Below are 23,156 nucleotides of genomic sequence, written 5' to 3'. Positions count from 1 at the left end.
CGTTTACGTATAAGAAACTCACATTTTGAAAAATCTCACGCGAGATTCGAGGATGGGGGAGGGGTTGAATAAATTCTCACGACATCTCACCAGGGGGGGAGGGAGGTGCAGAAAATTTTAAAAAACACCTCACGTAATTTATGGACGCCCCCTTACTCGATCACAATTTTTGTAACTTTACTATAAACGGAACTACATATAAAAATATACTTTATTTATTGAGTTATAAGGTTGCTTCCATTCTGTTTATTTACATTCTCAAAAACATCAATCGCTGCAGAGGTGGCTTGCGACAAAGGCGGCTTGTGTCAAAGGCCTCGGCGATATCATTTAAGAACATAATATTATGTACTTTAGGCAAACTTGTTATAAGATCTATTTTACTTTCTTATTAGTCCATTTGACAATGATATTGGGTAAGATACCTATTGGAATAATTTTATTATTATGTATGTACTTATTAAATCCGCGAATAAAAAAAATTTTTAGTCGTGAATATAGAAATTGGGTCGCATTTTTTTAATCCGCGAATAGTGAAAACACGAATAAAGGAAGCGCGATTAAGGAACTTTTACTGTATTAGTTTCTGTGAATGTTGTGTTTATTTGTAATTGTTGTGCATAATAATTTATAAATCCTATTGGAACAACTATTGATTAGGCTTTTTTTAATAAATAAAAATAGGTAAATAAATAAATATTACTTAATATAACCTACCGTTTTACTTTGCGTAGTCGGGTAAAAGTATAAATATTTAGGTACTACACCACGGTAATCTTTCCTAGTAGATATTGTATATACATAGTTAAAAAAATCCAGTTACATTTTTTTAACAGACTCATCGATAGTGTCACGTCTGTGCTGTTAGTCTATGAAAAATGGCGCGAAACGCAGAACGCGTGGTGATTTTTCGCAAAATGATAACAATATTAGTAAAATGCATGACTTACTCATAATAAGGAAACTTACTGGTGAAAAGTCACTCCTCGGGCTTTGTTTGTATTATGGGAACTGTTAAAACAATATCTAAGCAAACACGAAGGCATTTTGAACAGAGCAATAACACGTGTTGACGCGGCAAGCGGGGGGCACAGTCCGACACAGACTAAAGAGACTTGTGATTCTTACCTCTAGCTCGTGTTAAAGAGAGTGTAGTAGCGATCGCCTCTCTAGTACGTAGTACATTCTATCTCGATGTCTACAATACAAATCAAATATTATTAATTATTATTATAACTTGCTCTATGAAATAAAAATTCAAATAGACAGGTGGGGGATTTAGATTTATGAGTACCTATTCGTATGGTAGAAGAATAGTACAAAAACTTATTCTTACATATAAATCATGAATTCACCTAGCTCTTTCAAAGAACATTCGAAAAAAACCCAAAAACCAGTATATAAGTATTGCATTGTGCCGATGTGCAAAAATACAATAAGATCAGCACCCGATAAAGTGTTTTTTCTCGTCCCGAGAGGTGCAGCAATAAGACAAACATGGTGTAATGTTATGAAAAGAGACATGGTGTCTCCATCAACTTGCTTATATTGCTGTGAAGATCACTTTGATGTGAGTACCTGCCTATTAAAAATTGTATATGGTGACAGTAGATCATCCTACGGTACCTAACAATTTTATATAATTCTAAGAAAACACTAAGTAGGTATCCTTAACTAATTTCTAATACTATTATTGTTAAAGAAGATTCGTTTGTTTGTTTCTTCTATCACAGACCACACTGGAGATATTTTATGATGTTATTTCCATGTCTGGTGATAGTCATAGAGAGTGTCACCTAGGCTACTATTTACTGCAGTGAACATTTTCATTACATGGGAAAAAATCTATTTTATAATTAATGTTCTATTACTTATCTATTTTATAATAATTTTATAATAGGTACTGTTTTATACCACATATTGTTTTAATTAGTTAAATGTTTGGGTTTTAGGTAGAAGAAGATACATTTAATTACATGCGGTTTAAAATTTCTAATTTACCATTAAATATTAAAAGGAATATATTGAGATTAAAGAAAGGTATTCTTCCCCACAAATTTAAATGCCAAGAATCAGAATGCACTATTGACTTGGAGTTACAACCATGCAAAAGAAATGGCAAAAATACAAAATTTTTACAATCAGGCCGAAGTTGTCTTTCTGAGCCTCCAGCAAAACTACCTAACCATTTTAATGCTTCAATATCAGAAACAAATTCAGAATTAGACACTTCTTTGGAACCTGCCCGGTTAAATATTGAAGACACAAAAAATAAATCTTCTGGCAGCCAAACATCTATGGGCAGTCTATCTAATGGAAAGAAAATAAAAGTTAACAATCACATTGAAGTTAGTAATGAAAATGCTTTGCTTACAAAGTCATCAATTTCAATAATATCTTCAGTGCCTATTCCAAAGATGACATCAATATCTCCTGTGAAAGTACCTTGGGCACCTGATAAAAAGAAAATTCAAGATAAACCTGATTTAGCTTTAAGATCGTCTCCTCAATGTTCACTGGTATCATCAAAGACCTTTGAATCTGATCTAAGTTTACCGGAATCAAGATGGATTATTGAAGATGACACTTTGGTTTCCTGGAGTGCTTACTTCCAAGAACACCATTTATGGGAAACGGAGATTTGAAAAAATTTCCTTTGTAGGTACTAGGAAAAATAAAAGTACCCTAAATTCAATGATGCAAATTGCAAAGCAATAAAGGAGAACTTGGGGATTCATTTAGTTTGTGATGTTCTATAAGGATGAGAAAATATTTTGATGTCTATATTTACCTACTACCTATTTAATACATAAGTAATGCTCAGAATGTTATAATAATTTCACTCTAATAATTGATGTCTACTATTGATATAGGTAACTACTATTTATTACTGTTTATTGATGACAACAATGTAAGAGGAAATGCAGTGGTTATATCTCCATTCAAACACTCTGAATCTGTGTGCTCCAAGTTTATCCTACTAATATTATACTAAAATGCGAAAGTTTGAAGGGATGGATGAAGGTATGTTTGTTACACTTTCATGCAAATACCTTCTACAGAACAGAACGGTGAACCGAATGAACCGATTACAATGAATTTAAACCATATATATATAGTAGTCTTTGAATTTAAACACACATGTAGAGGGTAACTTGGATTAACACAATATAAGATAGGTTTTATCCCGCAAATCCCACGGGAACGGGAACTATGCGAGGTTTTCTTTGAAAACGCGGGCGAAGCCGCGGGCGAAAAGCTAGTGATCTTAAAGCATTGACACAACTTTTAATACCTTCCGTATTTTCAAAATTGTCCCTGACGGCATTTCCTCTTGTGCACAATGAAAAAAGTATAAATGTATTGTCCTGTCGGATTGTCGCGGGAAAAAATCGCAACCACTTGTATTCGAATTTCGATTGTATGTTTAACAAAAACACGTCGTTAAAAACGCGCTGGTTTAGCCCAGAATAATATTTTTGTAAAATTATTTTTATTTTCGCTGATATAATACAAATTTGGCGCCAAAAATTCGTTTCTTTTTCCCTATTTCGTGGCATGAAGATGTGTCTTTTCGCCATTCTCCAGTCAGTTTATCTGTGGGACAGAATCCACACGAAAATGACCGAAATCGATAGGACCTTTGAATCCTCCTTTAAGGTCCTACATTTTTTTTGTTAGGTCCCCTTTAGTTTTTTTATAAATAATTTATTAAATTTTGGGTATAAAAAAATACACTAAGGATGTCGAAAATGACCTTAATCGATAGGTCTCTAATAATAAAGTAAAAAAATTTAACAATTTCAATGATGGATCTATACGGACCTAACGATAAAGAATACGATTTTTATAAAATTCGCCAATTTTGCTATGGATGAGGTGCTAAGTGTACTTTTTTATACCCAAAATAAAAAAAAAAAAAATTATAAAAAACTAAAGAGGACCTAAAAAGAAATTGTGGGACCTTAAAGGACCTAACGGAGACCTATCGATTAAGGTCATTTTCGACCCAAAATTCTATAGATGAGGTGCTAAAGTGTACTTTTTTATCAGAACAGTAAAAGTGTCACTGACAGTAGCAAATTTATTAGAATCTCTTTTGCCGAAAAATATTTAAAAAAAGACCTTAAAAATGTTAAATGTCAAAAAACAGCGCGAAAGTCGAATTGACGAGCACAGTATAATAGTTAAAGCATATTATGTGTAACATTAAAATATAAAAACCTTAACGTTAACTTCATAAGATTGTTGGAAAAGTACGAATTATCAAAGTTTGTATATAATTTTCGATACATACAAAGTTTTGATTTAGGTAGGTACACAACAATGGAAGAAGAGAATCAAGACGGCCCTTTTGCAGTTTGGCAAATGTTTAATGCTCCTACGATGGTTTTATTTAATAATCTAGAAGATGCCGAGGATGGTTTGGATAGATTACTCACTTCGATTTTAAAACTTTCTGGGTAAATATTACAATTATTATTCATATTATGATAGAAATATTGAAAAACAAATACTTATTACACAGTGAATTGTTTCAGGGATTATTCTGAGGTATTAGTTCCAAGAATTGGTTGCTCTAAATGCCCAGACTCGTTTTATTTTGCCTTCAATACCTGGTTACTTGGAAGATTGTTTTATGTTTGTTCAGTTAAGGAATTGCAAAGGCAAGTCAACAGTACTGTTTGGTTTCACTTATAGTCGTAAGTAATACCTGGACACAAATAATATATTTTGGCATTTAATATTTTCAGAATACACACAAACAGCAAAGACGCTCAGCTAAAAATACTCCAAATATTGTGTATGAATGGAGCATCATTCTATGACAACTTGCATCAAGAATATTATTCAATTTTAAAGAACCTTGTGAAATATTATCAAGATTATGAGAAGGATGTGAAAACTCAAGTATTGTTAAAGAATTTTACACCTGTTAATGTGAAAATTACACAAGTACAACTCAACTTGGAACCAATATATGTGTGTGTTAAAGATTTATCTATGTGTAGACATTTGATTGATATAGTATTGCAATTGTTATCTGAAAGTATTGCACCAAATTTATTATATTTGCATAAAAATAAATCGGAGACATTGGATTTGTTCAAACAAGTTATAAATATATTAGAAAGTTATAGTGCAGACTTAAAATTAATTTGCATACAATTTTTTATTACTTTATTTTCGAAAATAAAAGATGTGTCAATTGTTGTCTTTCACAAAGAGTTCCAGGAAATTCAGAGTCAATTTTTACATTTATTAGAAGCATTTGTTCAAAGCATAAATATTTTGTATAAGAAAGCTGAAATTGATGATTTGTATCTAACAAAGTTTAATACTCAAATATTATTATTAATAAAGACAATAAAGTATGAGGAAGGGTCAGACCATGAAGAGTGTTTTCAAAACATATGTGAAATAATTCTAGACAAAACTAGCAGTAAATATTTTTCAACGGATGTCAATATGTTATGTTTGTCTTTGAGTAAACAATTTAAATATTCAAAGGATATACTGGAATTAAAAAACAGAGATGCTCAGGAAATTGGTGAATTGTCAGAATATTATTACACAGAAATACTAACACATATTTTAATTGAAGATTTAGTTAAGAAAACAGTTAAAAAGAGTATTGTAGAAAACTGGTACTACAATCAAATTATAAATGTAGTGAATTCTATCAAATCTTGTGAAGATGTTATGGATGTTTTTCTAATAACTCATCATTTACAAAGATGTCGAGCTGCCTTACTTGTACGACAATGTACAAATATTGAATATAGGAAAGAAAAATCTGATAGTCAGTGCATTGAATTATTAGATAAACCAAATGCTGAATGTATCTTGATAACATTACAAAAATTAATCAAATTACATCAGAGATTATTTTTAAATGATATTAATGTTATTCAATTAATAATGGACATCACTATGAACACAGTTCTCTTGAGCGAGTCATTTATAAAGGAAGATATGAATATAATTCTACAAATATTATGTTTGCAGACTAATGTACAATTCTCTGCCCACAATTTATCTTTTAAAGATAATGTTAAAGCTGTGATACTGAAATATTTATTAATACATAAAATTTATTTAAAGAGCACAATAAATGAAACATGGAATAATATAACAAATACTCTATTCAGTTCATTACTTATGAACAAGTCTCTATATGTGACAGTAAGTATATTGGTATTATTTATATTTAATGAATTTTATATGTAGGTATATGTTAAGGAACAGAGAACACTTCCTTATTTCTTTGAAAAAACAAGTGTGGTTTACTTATATTACAAATTTACAATCATGGTACAATGGTGGAAAAATTAAACTTGAGTTATTACAATTATTGAAATAAACTAATGTATAATGACTTTTTTCAGATCATAGAACTATCACCTCTGATACTAGCAACTAAAATGATCTCAACAAGTAAATTAATTGGGGATATTCTAATGCCTGCGTTCCTCACAAAAGATGTAGAAACTCAAAGAGCTATAACTGATATTTTGCCAGCTATTGTTTGCATGTCTTTATCAACTAACTGTATTATTGTGAACAATGATAATTTTGGACACCAAATTATTTTAAGTGATCAGATTAACATTAGCCTCATATGCTATCAATGTCATTGTAAGAAAAGACACCATGAGAAGAGTGAAGAATTTTTAAAATCAATTAGAAATAAATATATACAACTTTATTCAGAAAGCAATTCAAATGCTATGAATAACAAATCCATGATAAATGGTTTGAAGAGTTTGTTTGGAAAGTTTCTCAACTATCAGCAATATTCAGATTTAGATGTATCTAAATACTGGAACCTTGTTGGTCAAATGAGTAATCATTTCTTTGTGTTTGACTATGGAGTCTCTAAGAATGTGATAACTGAACAAAACACCAAATATGTATTAACAGCTTTGAAACCGTTTATTGAAAACTCAGATGTAAGTTATTATGAATATTAATAATATTCCAGCTTTATTTTGTAAAAGAACATAATTAGTTTATTATCTTTATTGTTCATTTCAGGAGAATGAAGACTCTACTGTCACAGCTACTAAAGAAACTGTATTTGATATGTGTATAAACTTACTCTTGAAATCTACACAACAATGTTTGGAAAATAATGATTTCAATCAACAGACCCAAACTTTAGACTGCATTAAAGATTTTGGCATGATTCAGAATAACAAAGTTATACTCCCTGTAACAAAACTTCTAGTTTATTTTATTATGCATCCTCAATGTTCTCTTGCCCCAAAAGCCGTAGTTTATCTTCGAGATGTTTGTGAATGTCAAGGGCTAACTCCCAATCAAGCTTATCATCGATACAAAAAGGATTATTGTCGACTTTTCGTTGCTTGTAGTCTTAACAATGGCAAAGATTTTGCAATTGCTCTCTTAAAAGTTGTCAGAGCCTTCGGATTTGTTGGATATAGAGATTTTATTTCGAAGGATGTCCATCATTTCTTACCTTATTTGATGCCCTATTGTGTAACTGTTAAAGAAGTTCCACTTATGATAGAGGAAATTGCATCATTGGTCCAGTGTTCGGTATCTGACTTCCTTGCAGAGAGATTCCCGCATATTTATGTGCATGTTTATTTAACGGAGAATAACGATGTGTCTAAAAAATGCTACGATATTATAGAGAAATTGACGAAAACATCAATATTAAATTTGATCAAACGTCATTTCAGAGTGATCCTCACAGAATTTCTTTTACAATATTGTTGCAGCCCAGAGAAAGTATTAAATGCGTGCAGGTACTTAGCTTGTCACGATCCTGATGTTTCTTCTTCACAAGGAAGTATGAGTATGAATACAACTCAAATAGCAGACTTCTTGAATCCCAAATTTCTTGGAGTCCTAGCCTATTTTGATCATAAATTGGTTAATACGAAAGTAGCGCTGTCTGTTAAACGTAAAGCTTTGAAAAGTTTCCCAGATATGATGCAGTTGATGGGCGTGAAATATTTAACACCTTTGCGTTTTAAAGTATTGGCCACATTGAGATCAGCTTTACCCCTTGCTAAGGAATTTCCGAAAATCCTTGCAGAAGCCTGGAGTGCTTTTATACATAATATTGATAACATATCTCTTGGCCCATTATTGCCTAATCTAGCTGTTTCGTTACTTCAACAAATCCAATATGCACCGCAAGAAATAAATAAAATATTTTATTACCTTGTTCTCAATAACGAAAACTTGTTGAGTTCCCACATATCTGAATTGTTTTTCGTTGAAGATTCAAAAATATCAGAAAAGGTTAAAATGGTAATAAAGAGACATGTAAAGCGAACTCAGCCTGATGCTTTTTTGGACAAAATCCGATGGTACTTACAGCATTTGAACCAAGATATTCCAATAATAAAGGCATATTCATTTTCTCAATTGGATAAGTTGTTAAAAGCAAATAGATCGGAGCTGCACAAGGCAATTTTTGGCGGTAAAAACATTGATCCCGTGATAGTAGAACTGATTGATTGTCTGCTAATTGGTAAGTAAATGTAAATATCTGAAATTCTTAAAGACTTATGTATTGTTTTGGCCTTAGACTTTTGATAAGGCTTGTAATGTGTGGACAGCTCATTCCCAAAAGTAGAATGTTTCAATGTTCAACTACCCGCAATTTTTAGGGAAATATTTTTATTAGTGTGATTTTTAAAATATTAATTATACACCATTATTTTATATTAATCAGGTTGTAAAGACTCGAACATAGAAGTGAGTTCATCAAGTGGGGCGTGTTTGGGCCAACTCGGTGCCATAGAAGCGGGCCATCTTCCAAGGCAATATGTACAACCGGATAGATCGCCTTTCGCCTTTTCTATTAGCGATAACTGCTTCGCTGCAACTGCTCTTATGGAACTTACTAGAGCTTTTCAGTATGAGAAGGATACTATGGTGAGTGGATAAAAATACTTAATAAAAAAAAAAGACGGGTTGCACTCCGGGAGTGCCGGCAGAAGTGAAAACTTGATTATTAACGTTTAGCATGTTTGATATTTTGGAATGGTATCCGTCTTACGCATCGAATATAAGGGCTAAAAAAAAAAAACATCCGTCTTACGCTTTTTCGATCAGGCCACGTGTCCTGACGCGAGTTTAAGATTTTATACCCAACGCCGCTAAAGAAGTTTTCACTTCAAAAAAGTGGAAAGATTTTTAGTTTTAGTTTTATTAAAAGATTAATTTGTATGTAATAAAACAGTGTATTAGTATTTTTATTATGTTTGCTCAGGCTTGTTAACACTTTTCAGAACATGGACTGCTATGCTTTAACTATACAAGAGATTTTGAAAATATATGATATTTCGCCAACTGGAACCAAGAAAGAAGTATGGAATAGTTTTCCTGAAAATATGCATCAGATAATGTATCCTTTGCTGAGTTCAAGGTGAGACTGAATTTATTATGTATTAGATAGAAAAAGTCTATTTGGAATATCACTATTTTTAAGAACCTTTTAGAAATTGTTGATTTGCTATCTTTATGTTACCGTTATTCTACTATTAATAATTGTGTTTACATAGAAACAATTTATATTTTCAGATACACATTGGCGTATCCATCGCAACCGAAGAAATCGCATCCACTGTTTGGATCCGTTTACGCAACAACATTTTTGGAATGGGCTCATAAGTATGTCTTCAAGCTCATTAAATATCTGCCGAATAATCGTAATTCAACAGTACTCATATGCGCTAAATTTATGAATAATTAAATACTCAAAATATGTTCATACCCACATGAAATTGCATATTGAGAAATCTCAATTTAATACTAAAATATTAAATAATGTTTAAATTCATAATAATTTATTTCTCATTTTAGTTGGGCGGGTCAATTGATCCCACTCATAGAATCCGACAGTATCCGTGAGTTACTAAGAACAGTTCATCCAAGCATGCGTCGTGACGTCAGAACGTTATTTTTGTTTCTACCCTACGTTTTGTTGCATGCGGTTATGTCGAAGAACAATGTGCAATACATACAGGAAGAAATGTTGGCTGTTATTGATACAAGTAATATATTTTTTTTAATAAGCTTTCGTATTGCTTTTTCTACTTTCTGATTTGTGACGTAAAAGAGAGAGAAAATTTTATGAAAATTACACAAAAAAGTCTTGAATATTTTGATGTTATTTTAGGTGTAGATAACTATGAAAATGATGTGGCAGTTATTAGTGAAAGATCAAAATATAAAATGTTACGACACATCAGAATGACACCTAATATTAGTTCTATACAGACTGAAGAAGGAAATCAGGTAGTAATATTGAATAAACCTTTTAAATAGTCTTCTAGTCTCTTGCGGTATAAATATGTACAAAAAATTTTTTTCAGAGTAAATGTAGCAAGACCGTGTACACCTTACTAGACTTTTTAAACAGATGGCTCCTGGAATGGATGCATTCCAAACAAAGACCTCTAGAGAATGAAAACTACAAGTAAGTAAATAAACCAAAACTATTTCAGAAAAAAAAAATTGGTTGTCTGTAAAGTCGGTTTACTGACGATAGTTGAACGTGACAACGTCTTAAGGCCGATTGTGCTTCTTTGTCGCTCGTTCCGCGCTCTCGATTGCACTTCAAGCCTTATATGGAACGCCTCAGAGCGAGGTAACGCCGCATGAGTCATGTTTTTTCGTGCGTGCAGCCGGCTCTATCGAATTATAAGACGTTGTCACGTCAAAAGAAAACGAATATTAATAAAATGTTTATCTTTAGGGCGATATTAAAGTTTACACAAAAGTTCGATAAACTAGCGATAGCCAGAGGGAACTTTGCATGTGGTGATTTGGAGAGAGCTCTACAATACCTTGAGTTGTATATGGACGAAGACAAAGCAAGAGTTCAAGGTCAATTGCCTTTCTTAGCCGAAATATATGCACTGCTTGATGAACCGGATTCGGTTGCTGGTAAGAGTACTAAACGTTACGTTCGTCCAAAAGGGTTTAAGAAAGTTTTATAACAGTAAATTTTCAATTGGAATGATCGAATATCAATATTTTACGTTATCAAACAAACAAACAAAAATACTTTATTGTGCACCAGGAACTAAAAATTACAAAAGTAAATATATATAAAAACTAATCATTGGAAATTCAGATATTTTTACATGCAATTTATATTTTCAGGTATTTTATCAATAAAACGGTCTGAGCCATCTCTAAAAGAACTAATTCTTACTCAAGTTGTGACAGGCCGCTTACAGGACGCAGCTTTGTGTTACGAACGGTTAGCTCAAGAAGGACAATTGGATAAACATAGCTTGCAGGTGACACTAACTAAATTAAAATAATATTAAATAAATGTTTTATCGCATTTGCCTGATTGTCGAAATTTGAAGTCTTCACTGAAATGATATGCCTATCAGTCCGGGATACATCGCCCATTTTTGCAAGTGATTACTATCAAGCTAATTTTTCGTTAGTAGCTTTATTTTGATGAGATGCCCAATAATTTCATGTACAAAACTCTCGATTGTGGTAGCTACCAGAGGAAACAAGGATAAAATATTTTGATTTGATGGTTCTCAAATATTAATTACTAACTGAATGTTTTTTTTTGTTCAATCTCAAGATAATTATCTAAATTATTCGAAAAAATATTTGTCCTACAAAATCTATGGTTTGATCAAAGAGTCCCCCTTTCCAATGTGTATCGATAACGAAGTCATCATAAATGATTACTAACCAGCTGATTTTTTTATTTTCACTTATTTAATACTTATATAATTCAACAGACATATTGTCCTACAAATTGCGTAATAAATATTTGAGAACCGTCAAATCAAAAATTTTTATCCTTGTTACCTCTGTAAGCTACCACAATCGAGAGTTTCGTACATGAAATTATTGGGCATCTCATCAAAATAAAGCTACTCACGAAAAATTAGCTTGATAGTAATCACTTGCAAAAATGGGCGATGTATCCCGGACTATATTTTTTCTTTGATGTTATTTACTTTTGTGTTTCTTGGTTATTGGTATTATGTTAATTTATTTAACGGTTTTGTTATTATTATGTGCATATGCAATGGAAATAATTTACTGCCTCTCTTCTCAGGGTATGATAGACTGTTATCTAGGTTTAGACCAGCCGTTCACGGCGTATCGTTTGCTAAGTGAACAGGAAATAGATGATACTATGAAAGAATTGTCCGCTGAGCCCCTGTGGAGATTGGGTCGGTTTGAACAACTTGATGAATTGGTTAACAAGCCTGTTGTAAGTTAATACATACATTACAGACATTTTCAGTTAGTAAGGAGTTGCTAAATAGTGTGTGAATGCAGTTTTCACTGATTTTTTTCTGGACGAGTAGAAGATCGGTATCCTGTAAGGAATTCTTTTTAAGACTTGTTTTTCTTGTGCGTACGTATAGCGCTCACTTAGTATGTGTTAATAACTTCACAACAAATTAACAAAGCTTATTTTCATCGTAGATATAACTATGCATTAAACACAACACTTCTTTCTTATTCTTAAATTTCCTTTAATTTCCAGCCGCCTTCTCGAGAAAACTGGGGTCTATTAATGGGTAGGATATTACTAGCATATCGAAAGCAAGATCACGATATATTCAAAGAATCATGTTCAGACGCAATGAACAAGCTTCTGCAACAAATGGACGGAGAGACTCGTGGTGAAAGTGCTTTACGAAGTGGGTACCAGAGTGTACTGGGATTGCATATTATAACGGAGGCTGGACATGCGGAGGAAACTTTAAGGAAGTATGTAATATGTGAAAGTTTGGTTTAGAATGGGTGGGAATCGGTTGGAAAGTGAAATGTGATGAATGATCTAAGGTTTTGAGGAACAAAAAAGGAAAAAAAGACACTTTATTAATCAAACTTTATATCCTACTTACTTCTATAAAAATCAAAAGTTTTGACTGTGCTGCGCTTGAAAAATTTCAATTAATTGAATACTTTTGGATAATCTTTATTGCAGATCACATAATGTTCAGAAGTAGACCTTTTGAAAATTATTATTTGGTGACCGCGAATTCAAAAATTAAAATTAATATTTCACAGACTTAAATCCTTGCATGATGGTGATCGTCAAAGTGAAGAAATTATCAGTCAATTGCTTAGTGAATGGCGACAAAGGCTCTCAGTGGTTCAATCTGATGTTAGAACTGTAGAACCGTTACTGCGGCTTAGGCGAATATTATTGCAACAGACACAGGTATTACAAATACACATGACTACTTTATAAAATTTATTGATATGAAAATATGTTGAAGATTGATTTGGTAGCTTGGAATTTATAAGTATGCGTTTTCAAAAAGTGTCAGCTATTTAAATAATGCTGTGTGATTCTTTCAAATTTCATTACTGAAACACATGAGAATCTAATAATACAATCCGTCAATAAACATGACTTTAAGCGTTGCCTATTTTAATTGTCTGGTCGTATTTAGGAATTATTAGAGCCAACGCATCCTTCAACGAGTAGCAAATTGCGATCATGCATCGGCGATCTATGGTTACAGAGCGCGAAACAAGCTAGAAAAGCTGGTATTTTTCAACAGGTAATGTCTCAATTTTTATTGTTAAGGTAATATTCGCTTATTTGTATATCTGAGATAGGATCCACAAGAAAGGTAAACATATAAATTTCACACTCACCCTGTTTTTTCTTTAATAATTATGAATGTTATTTGAAATTACTATTATGCATTATTTTTCCAGTCGTATATGTACATATTAAACGCTGAAGAATATCAACCGGAGCAGTTATTTATAGAAAAAGCGAAAATGTACTGGGCTCGAGGGCAACAGGAACATGCCTTTACTACACTTAGAAGGGGATTGGATGATGCATATCCACAGTTGGAAACTCTTAATCAAGAACAGAGGTATACAAATGTGTTAATATGTTGCTGAGGTTATTTTCTTGATATGATCTGAGGAAATCCCTCCCAAAATCACAATTTTATACTTAATAATTATTTATAAAAATTGGTTGTCTGTAAAGTCGGTTTACTGACGATAGTAGACCGTGACAACGTCCGATTGTGCTTCTTTGTCACTCGTTCCGCGCTCTCGCTTGCACTTCAAGCCTTACACGGAACGCCTCAGAGCGAGGTAACGCCGCATGAGTCATGTTTCGTGCGTGCTCCGGCTCTATCGAATTATAAGACGTTGTCACGTCAAAAATAGTGTCAAAATTCGTTTTTTAATTAATAAAGTATGCTCAATTGCAGAAAAATATGTGCCAAAGCAAAATTATTAATCGCCAAATATAATGATGAAACAACTAACGTCGATGTTGATGTCAATATTGGTTATTACAAAGAAGCAGTCGATGTTTTTAAGCAGTGGGAGAAAAGTTTGGTAAGTAATTATTTATATGCTTTTTGATATATCTTTTGCTAATCAAAAATTACCCGAATGTCTATGGACGAATCGGATTTATTTATGTTATGTGTGGAAAAATCATAAATGGTGCAAAGTCTGATGCATCCGGGTCCCTACTTTTAAATAAATGAAATGTTTCTATTTTAGGTATGTCTAGGTTCTTATTACGAGAAAGTAAGTAGTGGGGATGTAGCAAGTGATAGTGGTGCTATGTGGACCCGACGTATATACGCGCTCAATAGCTATGGGAAAGCGTTACAGTATGGACATAAGTACTTATACCAGAGTATGCCAAGGATGTTGTCTATATGGTAAGTATTCTATTATTAAAATGGATATAAAGAAACTTTTTGGAGAAGGTCAAATCAAAAGCCATAAACTCTATATTGTCCATGAACAATAAATAATACAAACATACATAATAAGGCCTTCCACACACTAGACGGAACGCCAATACATGTTATTTCATACAAATTACAAATAGCGGGCACACTACGCAGAACGACCGATCTTTCGCGGAATTTCCGTCTAGTGTGGCGAAGGACTAATAATAGCAAAAACGATGGTCGGTCTAAAATTTGTTCGTATAATGCGTATTTTATTAGTGCATTGCAGACCATCATGTTCCCATTAGAATCAGCCATATCCATTCAGAACATTTTTAATACTAACTAATCAATTGCTATCTAAAATGTTTCAGGTTGGACGTAGAAGTATCATCCTCAGATACGAGCATACATTCCGTACTTGCGCAAATGACAGAGATAATAAAGACGTACTCAGAAAGGCTACCAATTTACCTATATCTGACTGCTTTTTCGCAAATTGTGTCCAGAATTTGTCATCCGGTGAAAGAAGTAATTTTTTTTTTATATTTCTACATTTCAAATTTTTTAGATGTTATCAAATTATAGAAAAAAATCAGTAGTACGTTTAATATTTTAATTGTAAAAAGTTAAAAATAATATAGTGCTTATTATAAGATTATTGGATAGACTCATGAGAATGTGCATAATCAATAATTGTAATATCAAACATTTTCTTTCTAGGTCTACCTTCAACTAAAAGCTATAATAGTAAAATTGATAATGGCCTACCCTCAACACACTTTATGGATGATGATGTGCGTCATTAAATCCAGTTATCCGCAGCGTATCAAGGTAAATAAATTAAAATAAATACTTGAATTCATATAATTAAGTTTCAAGGAAAAATAAAGACATTTATTACATTCTTTAAATAATTCTAGATTCTTGAAATAGTATTTCAACTAATTTTTTTTAGGTTAACTTTTTATAAACCTTCAAAAAAGTAGGAGCTTTTCAATACAACTTAATTTTTTATGTTGTTTCTTTACGTGCCTAATTTTTAATATTATACATTTATTCCATATAGCGGTGTGCTGACGTATTCGCGGATCCCAGGCTGAAGGAACCACACATGTTGAAATTGGTGTGTGACTTCACGCAATTGGCTGAAAAACTGATTGAGCTATGCAACAAACCTATTGCTGGGTCTGGTTCTGTAAGTTTATAAAGTGTGGATTTCAAATAGGTTCCCTAATTCTAGTTATTATGATCAGGTAATAAGCGTAATATAGGATAATTGTAATACAACTTTAGTGCTGACTTATTTTAAGCAAAATAAAATTGTTTATTCATTGAAAGTAAGAAAAAAAATCTGCTCTAGTAATCGAAGCAAGTGTAAATAACAAGTAAAAATAAAAATCTTTCTTTTGCAATATACAAGGTGGTAGGAAGAAATTAAACACAAGTTATTATTTTAAAATATTTAATTATAAACTCTTCTACGTCTTATTTCAGACAACAACCGTATCTTCACTAGTCCGAACTCTACCCCGTCTTTTAGCAACAGAGAACTTCAGTCACATCATGATGCCATTCCAAGAATTCTGTAAAATAGTTCTACCGTCTAAAGCGGCGAGACAAGAGCGTATAGACTTCAATATACCGACAGACCCGCCCGTGTATATAGCGGGGATAGAGGAACAAATACAGATATTGCCGTCTTTGCAGAAACCTAGGAAGGTTACTTTGAAAGGTTCGTAATTATGAATAAACGACATTTTATCAGAAATTTTATTACTGTTGATGGATATCATTGTTTTCCACTCGTTAAAAAACTTCCGTCTACAATTAAATAGTAAACTGTAAATTATAATAAAAATTATGAAAATTCTTGTAAAACAGTATTCACACTACTTCACCAATAGATTAATATGGTTTACAGATGAAGTGGTGAAATGTTGATGTAAAGTAAAAACCAATTACACATTATTTTATCTGCTTTATCTTACATAACCATGTAATTTAACATTTTTATAGGTTCAGACGGCAAGTCCTACATAATAATGTTAAAACCGCGTGACGATTTGAGAAAGGACTTTCGATTAATGGAATTTAACGCAGTCGTCAATAGATTCCTACAAGATGCGCCAGAGACCCGTCGTCGTAGACTTTATATACGCACGTATAGCGTGTTACCGTTGAATGAAGAATGTGGTCTTATAGAATGGGTGCCTAATCTTGTTGGTTTGAGACCTGTTTTGATGCATATTTATAAACAAAAAGGTAAAGGTGTTATTTTTTATTGGTCATAGGTATGTAGATTGTAGATTAAAAGAAAAAAGATCTTTAAATTAACTAGGACAGTGTTACTGACACAAGATTCTTTGTAGTATTACAGTAATACAAAATATTCATTACAATTATTTCAAATCTCTAGAACACACTTTGTATAATGCAGGATAGATACTTTGTAATTCTATAATCAGGTATGTAGTTATAGAGTTGGGAGCTAATTCTGGTCAAATTTTCAACAAATAGATACCTATAATCAAACGACAAGAAAATTAAATATTATTTGTAATAATTGCAGGTATACATACAAGCAATCGCGAGTTAAAAGAAATGATGTGCCTCAACAAAGACCCCGTGGAGAAGAAGCGTCGTATCTACGAGCAACAGTTGTTGCCAAGACATCCACCGGTTTTCCAAGAGTGGTTCCGAAGAGTGTTCTCTGATCCTTATGGCTGGTAATGATTAAAAAATAATTGTAAAGTAATTGTTGACAATATAAGTAGCCCGTATATATGTCAGCGTTTGACGACTTATATGTTGACGGCAAAGAGGTAATTTTTTTTGTGTAAAATGAAGGTCAAAATCTTACTCATGTTAAATGTTCGCTATATAATAGTTTGCGAAAAAAAATATTCTAGTAAAAAAATCAAAATAGCAATACATATTATGTTAAATCAATTCTAATTAAAATTAATTACCCTTTGTTCAGGTACCAGGCACGATCTGCTTATATAAGGACAACAGCAGTGATGTCAATGGTTGGATACATTTTAGGTAAGTTGTGGTTAATAGGTGGACTATAAGTGATGGCTTTGTGAGAAATGATAATATGATAATATTATATTCATGATGCAAGATTTTATATAAATAAAAAATAAAGTATAAAAAATAGCAACAAATTTCTTTACCAAACCTGCGCATCAGTCAACATTACGGGCGCTTTCCACATTTCACTCAGCGCTACAGTTAGGGCGGGGGCACACGATGCGTTGCGGCGGCGGTGCGGCGCCGGAGCGGTGTCACTGCGTCGTCTTACATAGAAATATCTGTGGCATGTCACACGATGCGGTCCGGCGCCGCACCGGACTTGTAACCACCAAGACGAGGCGGGGAGGGGTGAATGCGGTGCGACGTCGGAGCGGCACCGCTCAGTTGTTTTGCATCACAAGGAAGGACACGCTGTGCAACGCTGCTACGACGCCGCTGCGACATAAAAACGTTACGGCGCCGCACCGCTCGTGTGCCCACTGACACGGTGAAATCTTTGCGGTGCGGCGCCGCAACGCATCGTTTGCCCCCGCTCTTAGGGCGCCTATTATAAAAAAAAAGATGGGTTGCACTCCGGGAGTGCCGGCAGAAGTGAAAACTTGATTATTAACGTTGAGCATGTTTGATATTTTGGAATGGTATCCGCTTTTTTGATCAGGTCACGTGTCCTGACGCGAGTTTAAGATTTTATACCCATTACAGAAAAAGTACTCAACGCCGCTAAAGAAGTTTTCACTTCAATAATAGGCGCACATATCTTTAAATTACGTACGCGCTAGAATCAACGATTCACATAAGGGCGTGTCCACATGTACACGGCACGGCGCCGTCAACGCGCAACGATGCGATGTCGCGGCGCAGTGTGTTGCCGCGTCGTAGAAATTAACGTTGCCGTATCGTAAAAATTCACGTCACTATGCCGCAACGTTACAGGGCACGGCAGCCTTGGCAGAGAAGTGGCAGTCTGTAGCACAGTGTGATCAGAATTACCAGAATTCTGCGATTTTATCAGAATATGAACCCTGATTTAGGGCTTAGCATAATACGCCGCACAATAGATAAAGTTGACAATTTGTAGCAGAATCTTAATAATCTTAACATAATTCAACATTTATTGTAAGTTAACTAGGTTTCATTGAAATAGTTGTGCTAGAAACATAGAAAAATCTATCATTTCCATTTTATGTTACGTTTTTGTTGGTGTGTTTGCCTCAAGGCCACCCTTCAGCAGAGCAGAAATTCAGGATTTTTTTTAATGTTTAGCATATTTTAGCAGATTAACCAAGCAACTAGCAGAATTTCTGCGGGGGTCATATTCTGCTAAAATCGCAGAATTTTGTTAAATCTGATCACACTGTGCTACAGACTGCCACTTCTCTGCCAAGGCTGCCGTGCCCTGTAACGTTGCGGCATAGTGGTGTGAATTTTTACGATACGGCAACTTTAATTTCTACGACGCGGCAACGCACCGCGCCGCGACATCGCATCGTTGCGCGTTGACGGCGCCGTGCCGTGTACATGTGGACACGCCCTAACCCGTCCGGCCCGCGGCGCCGTTTCGGCGATGTTTTAGGGCTAGTTGGCGAAACTCCCTAGTGTGATTTGTTTATTGTACATCTATATTATTGGTGGTAGTGTTAATGGTGTTAAAGATTTTAGATGTTTAAAATTATTTTGTAGGTCTCGGCGACAGACACGGCGAGAACATATCGTTCGACTCGACCAACGGTGACACAGTGCACGTGGACTTCAACTGCCTGTTCAACAAGGGCGAGGCGTTCGAGTGGCCCGAGCGGGTGCCGTTCCGGCTCACGCACAACATGGCCGCCGCTATGGGGCCGCTCACGCACGAGGGCATGTTCCGGTACTGATGTGTTTCGTTTGTTTGTCTGTTTGTACACGTGCACTCAGTTGGAGTGCACGTGCCTGTTCAACAAGGGCGACAGAAAAAAATATATTTCTAATCTTATACTTTTACTACATAATTGTTTTCATACTTTTAAATCATATGAAAAAAAGCACTAAAAGATGCGCTAGAAGGCATAAGTTTTATGTCTTTAAGAATCCTGACTAAATATCATGGGCAGAATTTTTTATTGCTAGCTTTTAGTATACAAGTACATAATCAAAATTACGGTAGTAATCGACGGAAGTGAGTGAGTGAGTTTATAGTACGCATCAAATTCGAGACCTTGTGCAGTCATCATTTTTTGGTGTGCTCAACAGTGCGTGTGATTGCTTGACGCGTAACCATAGCAACCCTTACGATACGGCATTATCGCTGTATGCGCAGGCGTCCTTGATTTAGGCGTTGTTTTGTGTTAATACAAGCATTATTTATTGAAGCGAGACTTTTAGGTGACGAATCAATAAGTAGTGAGGTTGAAGGATTTCACACCATTTGTTACACGGTAACAACATAGAGACGAAATATAAAACGTAAACAAATTAACCAATTATTTACACTTTTATTTTTCACGCATCTGTGGCGCGATTTATTCGTTACAGTTTTCACCAAACATGTTCAGGAAAATGTTATTTATTTGCCTGTCTATAACACGTTTCGGTTTAGCTTGATATTGCGAATGATCAAGCAGCGTCTAATCATTTTGTTTCATATTATAAGATTTACTATTCCATTCGTTTAGGAAAAGCTGCGAAGCCGTGATACGTGCTCTACGCGCGCAAACAGCGGCCCTAATGTCCGTAGTTATAACACGTTTCGGTTTAGCTCGATATTGCGAATGATCAAGCAGCGTCTAATCATTTTGTTCCATATTATAAGATTTACTATTTATTTAGGAAAAGCTGCGAAGCCGTGATGCGTGCTCTACGCGCGCAAACCGCAGCCCTGATGTCCGTAGTGGGCCCGTTCGTGTACGACCCGCTGGTGTCGTGGGGCCGCGGCCGCACCGCGCTGGACTGCGGCGAGCGCACCAACGAGCAGGCGCTGCACCACCTGCTGCAGATACGGCACCGGCTCAACGGGATGGTACGTGTGGCTGTGTAAATCAGCCCTGAAAAGAAATACAAGGTCCGGTGGCGCCGAGCCGTCTGATTGTGTGAAAAACAGCGCTCAAAAGAATAACCAATTGTCAGGGAGCATTCTAACATGGACTGCTTCAAGCAGTTGTGACCGGTTGCTTGAAGCTGCGACCGCGCGGTTAAGTATAGTCATGCATTCACTGCTGTACACATGACTGCTCGAGCAGACGCGACCGCTTCAAGCCGTCAACTGCGCGGATGGTAGGGACAGCTCGAGCAGTCAACGACCGGCGGCTCGAGCAGTCCGTGTACGTCGCTCAGCCATTAACTGCTCGAGCTACCCGTGTATGGCCGCCCTTAAGTTACCTTTGGTATGGAACCACCAAGGAGCCAGCCAGCCACGTCTAGTTAACGTTGTTACGTGATGAACACGCTGTGCGTGGTGGCGCGGGCGGTGGTATTTCCACTTATATGGTGCTGAAAGTAGAAAATACTATTATAAAGTAATATGCGAATAGTTTCTGGAGTTTGATAGATAGATATGGCTAGTCCACATTGTTTTGTGGGCATAAAATTATATCAATACCTATACCTATACTTAGATTTCCCTAAAAGTATATGCAGGATAATTAAAACTAGCGAGTTCTATTATAGCAAATTTTCAATTAGGTATAGCAAATAATTATAGGAATATATTCAGTCAAGGATTATAATATGTATGTCTCTTCCATTTTTGCCAACCCGACACCTAAACAGTTCATTATATCCCTCAATATCATAGCAATTAGCTGAAGCAATAATCTTTTTGCAGGTGAAAACGAAAAACAAACAGCTGTCACTTTCGCTCTCACCGGAAGGTCAAGTGGAGCATCTCATTGTGGAAGCGACGAGCGTACATAATCTATGCCAGATGTATATTGGATGGGGGCCGTTCTTGTAGACTGTAAATGTACTATGTGATCTTAGGTTTAATAAAGATTTAAAAAAATATATTTAATAAGGAGATTCTGTAATTTCGTAAATTCTTTAATGTGATCTTAGATTTAAGTAATAAAGATTTTGTACTGGTTTTGCTTGTTTTATTTTTTACGTTGGCTCAGGTTGTTTGAGTGTGAAAGAAGATGGTGGTATATGGTTGTGAGTGTTTAATGTTTGATTAAATGACTGAACCAGTTTTGTACAAAGCATATATCCATACTAATATTATAAATGCAAAAGTAACTCTGTTTGTCTGTCTGTTACTCAATCACGCCTTAACTACTGAACCAATTTGCATGAAATTTGGTATAGAGATATTTTGATACCCGAGAAAGGACATAGGATAGATTTTATCCCGGAAATCCTACGGGAACAGGTTTTTCTTTGAAAACGCGCTCGAAACCGCGGGCGGAAAGCTAGTAGGTAATATAGTAAAGTACCTACATTCCAATAAATGAAAAGCATTCATACAAAATAGCAAAATATAGGTGAAAGTGTGTTGTAAATTATTTGTGGTTAGAAGTATCATAAAAATAATCCTGTTTGTGTCAACAAGTAAATACCTATTCTCAATTTTAACTCAACCATAGAATATAATATAATAGTGCCTCAACTGGCATTTTAATATTATTTATGTAAGATGAAGGATTTTCTTGACCACATTTACGAGACTCGAAGAGTAACAAGTAGGGTGATTGCGCTGGTTTTCGTCCAGTTATGGGAGTTGCCAACTTTGTGATGCGAAATAAATATTTTGGAGCACCCTTCCTTAAACATATAATATTTTTATTTAGTCCTTATATAGTCTTCTTTAAGATGATATTAAGTGAAAATAAATCATTTTGATGTATCTTTTTATTTAAATTATTTTCTGCAAAAGTAGGGTATATGCTAGTTTTCGTCCAAAAAAACTGGTTTTCGTCCTAGTGTAAGCTAGTTTTCGACCACCGTGTAGAAAAAGGAGGGTAGGTCAATTATTAAGTTAAAAACCAATTACAGGTAATACAGGTATACTTTTATTTAATCAACATCACAATTTCTCACTACCTTACAGGTTTAGTTTTACTAATAATAATCAATATAACTAGTCAACACTGAGATCTATGTAGCACTTGGCAGTCTTTATATGCGTTAGTGATGACTGTTTAATCATTCGTAATGAAGAAAGGAATGCGTTACTTACAATGTAAATGAATAAAGTAATAATTATAGGACTGAGAAATTACATCAAAAAACAGAAATATTCATTCTAATACTTTTTTTATCAAATGAAACGTACTATTTTAAACACAGCCATAATAATACGTTTTAGCTACTAAAATAAACTATACTATACCTTACTGAACTATGCATTATTGTCTTACTGATGCCTTTATTAAAGATTCTTCAGTGTACCTACGTAGCGTTTTTTTTTCTAGCTTTCTTAGACTCCTTCGAGGCCATCTA

At 34.4% G+C, this 23,156-nt stretch overlaps 2 protein-coding genes across 3 annotated transcripts; both read left to right on the top strand.

Moving 5' to 3' along the window:
- The first annotated feature begins 1,202 nt into the window (after nucleotides 1–1,202).
- LOC149906597 (uncharacterized) lies at nucleotides 1,203–3,525 on the top strand. Its single transcript, XM_090104888.1, has 2 exons — nucleotides 1,203–1,570; nucleotides 1,953–3,525. Exons 1-2 carry the CDS (start codon nucleotides 1,346–1,348, stop codon nucleotides 2,643–2,645), a joined length of 918 nt encoding a protein of 305 aa, XP_089961014.1. The 5' UTR covers nucleotides 1,203–1,345; the 3' UTR covers nucleotides 2,646–3,525.
- Nucleotides 3,526–4,215: 690 nt separating this feature from the next.
- On the top strand, nucleotides 4,216–21,801 carry mei-41 (ATR serine/threonine kinase meiotic 41). 2 transcript variants are annotated; one of them, XM_090104722.1, is made up of 30 exons: nucleotides 4,217–4,463; nucleotides 4,542–4,667; nucleotides 4,755–6,186; nucleotides 6,390–6,953; nucleotides 7,039–8,509; nucleotides 8,714–8,916; nucleotides 9,273–9,409; nucleotides 9,565–9,654; nucleotides 9,847–10,037; nucleotides 10,163–10,281; nucleotides 10,359–10,462; nucleotides 10,742–10,932; nucleotides 11,152–11,291; nucleotides 12,083–12,241; nucleotides 12,521–12,747; nucleotides 13,051–13,204; nucleotides 13,440–13,550; nucleotides 13,711–13,877; nucleotides 14,226–14,355; nucleotides 14,527–14,690; nucleotides 15,080–15,236; nucleotides 15,429–15,539; nucleotides 15,775–15,903; nucleotides 16,203–16,440; nucleotides 16,725–16,970; nucleotides 17,278–17,434; nucleotides 17,689–17,753; nucleotides 19,428–19,611; nucleotides 20,550–20,739; nucleotides 21,544–21,801. In XM_090104722.1, the coding sequence occupies exons 1-30, from the start codon at nucleotides 4,327–4,329 to the stop codon at nucleotides 21,670–21,672; spliced, it is 7,623 nt and encodes a 2,540-aa protein (XP_089960848.1). In that variant the 5' UTR covers nucleotides 4,217–4,326; the 3' UTR covers nucleotides 21,673–21,801. The 2 variants fall into 2 exon arrangements, with proteins under 2 accessions (XP_089960849.1, XP_089960848.1); XM_090104723.1 differs by lacking the exons at nucleotides 20,550–20,739; nucleotides 21,544–21,801 and adding an exon at nucleotides 20,396–20,499 and having other exon boundaries at nucleotides 4,216–4,463.
- Nucleotides 21,802–23,156: the final 1,355 nt, after the last annotated feature.

Source organism: Colias eurytheme, chromosome 8 (genome assembly GCF_061535395.1).
Source record: "Colias eurytheme isolate Ceu_HAF_F1 chromosome 8, ilColEury1 Martin Lab GWU primary, whole genome shotgun sequence".
NCBI classification, from domain to species: domain Eukaryota; kingdom Metazoa; phylum Arthropoda; class Insecta; order Lepidoptera; family Pieridae; genus Colias; species Colias eurytheme.
The sequence above is the reverse complement of the archived record's forward strand: the minus strand, read 5'-3'. Positions and strand labels throughout refer to the sequence as shown.

Coding starts and splice junctions, on each gene's coding strand:
- mei-41 (XM_090104722.1), top strand. CDS start 4,327: ATGGAAGAAGAGAATCAAGACGGCCCTTTTGCAGTTTGGCAAATGTTT. Junction 10,282..10,358: donor AGACTGAAGAAGGAAATCAG/GTAGTAATATTG, acceptor AATTTTTTTCAG/AGTAAATGTAGCAAGACCGT. Junction 12,748..13,050: donor GCGGAGGAAACTTTAAGGAA/GTATGTAATATG, acceptor AATATTTCACAG/ACTTAAATCCTTGCATGATG.
- LOC149906597 (XM_090104888.1), top strand. CDS start 1,346: ATGAATTCACCTAGCTCTTTCAAAGAACATTCGAAAAAAACCCAAAAA. Junction 1,571..1,952: donor GCTGTGAAGATCACTTTGAT/GTGAGTACCTGC, acceptor TTTGGGTTTTAG/GTAGAAGAAGATACATTTAA.